At 31.9% G+C, this 4,005-nt stretch overlaps 1 protein-coding gene across 1 annotated transcript; it reads left to right on the top strand.

Moving 5' to 3' along the window:
• The first annotated feature begins 2,832 nt into the window (after window positions 1-2,832).
• Window positions 2,833-3,613, top strand: LOC137242776 (inosine triphosphate pyrophosphatase). Its single transcript, XM_067770029.1, has 2 exons — window positions 2,833-3,159; window positions 3,228-3,613. Exons 1-2 carry the CDS (start codon window positions 2,922-2,924, stop codon window positions 3,563-3,565), a joined length of 576 nt encoding a protein of 191 aa, XP_067626130.1. The 5' UTR covers window positions 2,833-2,921; the 3' UTR covers window positions 3,566-3,613.
• The last annotated feature ends 392 nt before the right edge of the window (window positions 3,614-4,005 follow it).

The following is a 4,005-nucleotide window of genomic DNA, read 5'->3' as shown; positions in this document are numbered from 1 at the left end:
TCGCTGTAGTCGTACCCCTAATGTAAAAAGCTGTTTATCGTTACGCCAGTAAACGAAAAACCATGGCGCAACGATACAAGGTGGCAGCATGGAACAGCTGATTATAAACTTTTTTATTTGATTTGATACATCAACTTCCGGTGCAGTAATTTTGACATTTGTTCAACGAATTTACAAAAACAAAGTACATGGAATTTTTATTTATGTTTGTAGGTATGTCACCATGCTGCCACCTTGTATCATTCCGCTATGCCAAAAACCAATTGGTTGGCTATGATACGGTGACGACCTTAGCGGCACCAATAATCGATTGCATTTATTCCCATAAGGTTGGTAGAATCAGCTGTTATAAGGTTACCGATACGGTAACCGATAAAGCACCAATGTGCTAATACTAAAAACTAAATTAAATTTTGTGAAATTTACAATTATTTGATTTATGCAATCTATTACAAACAAAAATCCAAATTAACAAGATAAAATACTACTAAGAACATTGTGTTTATGCCATAATTTTAATCATATTTAAAATAAAAATTTTCATTATTGAAATGGCATCCTTTAGCAGTGATGAAGGCTTAGTTCCAACAAATTATCATTAGGTTCATTTCAAATGGATGTTATGGATGGATTGTTACAAACATTGGAATAAGCGTTAACAATTTCTATTTGCAATACTACTACCTACGATTTTGAGTCTCATTATTATTGAGTTGAAATATCAGCCGAACATATTACAACTACAACGTATCCAACTGTTGATCTTGAAAAAGCATGGAGAAAATTGCCATATGTAATCAAATACCGTGAAAATATACTTGAGGATTTTTTTGGAACAATTAGTTTCTTCTATTCAAATTAACAACATTCAAACTCAATATCAAATTGTGTTTTTAACTCCAACATCTACCTACCCTCAACATTTGGTGAGCTATTTTGTTCAAAATTTCAAATTTTTTGAAAAATAGTACGCATTTTTTTCAATAAAAGTTCATTGTCTAAATCTTTCGCTGAACCAATTTAGAAACAAAATATTCGATTTATACTTTAATACAAATTATTGATAAAATTATTAAATATATACAAAAATGTAACTAATTTTTCTAAATTATAGTTTAATTAAGTACATTTGAATTATGTACACTTCTTCTCCAGTTTATATTCAAGTATATTTATCATCTACACATATAAGATATTTTACAACAACAGACATACAAACTCCGCAATACAAATAAATTCATATTCAATTCCAAAGTAACACAATACACTACAAAAAAAGAAATAACTTTGATTTTTAAAAATCAAACAAATTTCTACAACTTTAAAAAATCTATAAAGATTTTTTAAAATAAATTTTAACGAAATATTTTCCTAAATGTCAATATTTCACATTGAAATGTAATAATATGATTTACAAACTCAACAATATACCTATTATATTTTAAAATATTAATATTCATAATGAAAGTTTATAAATACTGACAAGAAAATTTTCGATTTGAAATAATATTCAAAATAAAATAATTTACAAAAATAAAGCATTTTTAAATAAATTAGATACCTCTACAGGAATTGGACCTTCGACGGCGTATCCATTCTAGAGGCGTCATCAGCGTCTACAAGTATCCTTAAAAAAAAATAGTGAGGTAATAGATTTCGAGTTAGCAAATGTTTATGTTAATACGATGTGGGGATTGTCTGTATATGTAGACAATGTTGTTCGTTATATTGCTGGCTATGGTATTTTTCAAAATACAAGTGATGCATTCTCCAATAGTATCATAGACGATCACATAGCCATCGAAAATTTATTTAGAAATGACATCTTTAATAATCACCGTACACAGCTGTGTAAGGAAGTAATAAGTTTTTATTTGGATATTCGTTTGTTTTTTGAAACGAAAAAAAAGCACGGATGAAAAAGAGTATGTTAGAAAAAAATTTACAAAATTGATATTATTTCAACACCAATAGCAGCCAGCCGAGTACTCATATTTTGTTTACTTCATCAAAAATTTACTTCATTAAAAAAACTCAAAATAAGTAAATTTTTGAAAACGTTTATATATCGTTTGTTCAAGCTAATTCAGTTTAAATTTCTATTAAAAACTTTTAAAGAAATGCTTGTTGGGATATTTTTATACAAGTGTATTTTAATTTTTTTCATTTCAAAAATATGAATTCTTCGCCTTGTTTTTGTTTTACTATTTATGTAAATAATGTACCTTTTATGGCTGCAGCCCATGTTTAAATAATAAATACATCAAGCCTTGTATTGTATTTGTTGGCCTTTTCATTGTTTAATCGGATAAACTGAGATAGCAATTAGTATGCAGAAGTTGGGTAAAGGGGATAGTGACCCGTTGTAACCCCTTTAATACTTTTTTTACCCGCGCTACTACATTTTACTAACACTAACAAAGTCCGAGCATGCGCAAAACATACATTTGCAGAGTTTCAGCAAATCATGATTGACAGAAAATTTGCACCATTGTTTACTATATAGTTTGGCAGCTTAAGTAGAGGTTATGTTCCGAATAGAGTGGAAGGCAGTGGACTAGGCAGTCGAATGTCATATAATGAAGGAATGGTGTTCGGAGTTTTTTCAAAGTTAAAAAAAAAATGATAAAAGCTTTAATATAAATAAAACTATTGTTTTAATAACAACAAAAACGCCATATATATTCTGTATACATAAATTTGTAAGGATTATCTCACTTTAAAATTTGAATTAAATAATCTAAATTTTTTTTTGAAACTGAGTCGAGAACTGTGCGTGTGAATGTGCGAATTTTCACCGATCAGCTGTTAGTTGCGCTACTTGGTAAAATTTACAATGATTTGCACATTAGGAAGATAGGAAGGTATTGATATAGAAGTATTATATATATGATTAAAATAAATCCATCTTCCAACTTGATATGTCCAAGCCAATAACATTTGTTACTGGCAATGCCAAAAAGTTGGAGGAGTTAATTGCAATACTGGGTGATAATTTTCCGCGCAAAGTTGTTAGTGCAAAAATAGATCTGCCTGAATTACAAGGTGAAATTGAAGAGATTGCGACGAAGAAGTGCCGTGAAGCGGCAAGACAAGTTAATGGTCCTGTGCTGGTGGAGGATACGTGTTTATGCTTTAATGCGCTGGAAGGTCTACCTGGTAACATATTTAATTTGCTGTGATACAGCTATTGTTTGCAATTGTTTTTTATATTTATGAATGCGCAGGGCCTTATATAAAATGGTTTTTGGAAAAACTACAACCCGAAGGACTACATCGTCTACTTGCTGGCTGGGATGATAAAAGCGCCAAAGCAATATGTACGTTCAGTTATGTGGAGAATGCCACAAGTGAACCGTTAATATTCCAGGGTATAACTGAGGGTAGTATAGTCCAAGCACGCGGTAGTCGGGATTTTGGTTGGGATCCCATATTCCAACCAAATGGCTATCAACAAACTTATGCTGAAATGCCGAAAGAAGAAAAAAATAAAATATCTCACCGTTATCGAGCACTTGCCGCTTTGCAGGAATATTTTCAGCGTAAAAATAATGTGGAATGTTAGCAATGATGGCTTTTCGATAAAAAATAAATTAATATAAAACATAAAAAATATGGTTTAAATAAGCAATTCTAATAGTAACTATGTAGACGGTGAAAGCAAGGTTTTCCCAAGCCCCATCCAAGAAGGTAGAAGCAAAACTAGCCAAAAAAACTTAACGATGGCACTTACACCAGGACCGAGGCAGAGTAAGCAAACACACTCTAACAGAGGTTGTTGTTGTTATAGCTAAAAGACACTCGCCGAAGGTTTTGCGGAGTGTTATGGATGTTGTTGTTGTAGCGATACGGTTACTCCCCGAAGGCTTTGGGGAGCGTTATCGATGTGATAGTCCTCTGCCGGATACAGATCCGGTACGCTCCGGCAACACAGCACTATTAAGGTGCTAGCCCGACCATCTCGCGAACGAATTATATGGCCAAATTAAACCTTCAGGCCATCAC

This window comes from Eurosta solidaginis, chromosome 2 (genome assembly GCF_040869045.1).
Source record: "Eurosta solidaginis isolate ZX-2024a chromosome 2, ASM4086904v1, whole genome shotgun sequence".
Classification (NCBI taxonomy): domain Eukaryota; kingdom Metazoa; phylum Arthropoda; class Insecta; order Diptera; family Tephritidae; genus Eurosta; species Eurosta solidaginis.
The sequence above is the reverse complement of the archived record's forward strand: the minus strand, read 5'-3'. Positions and strand labels throughout refer to the sequence as shown.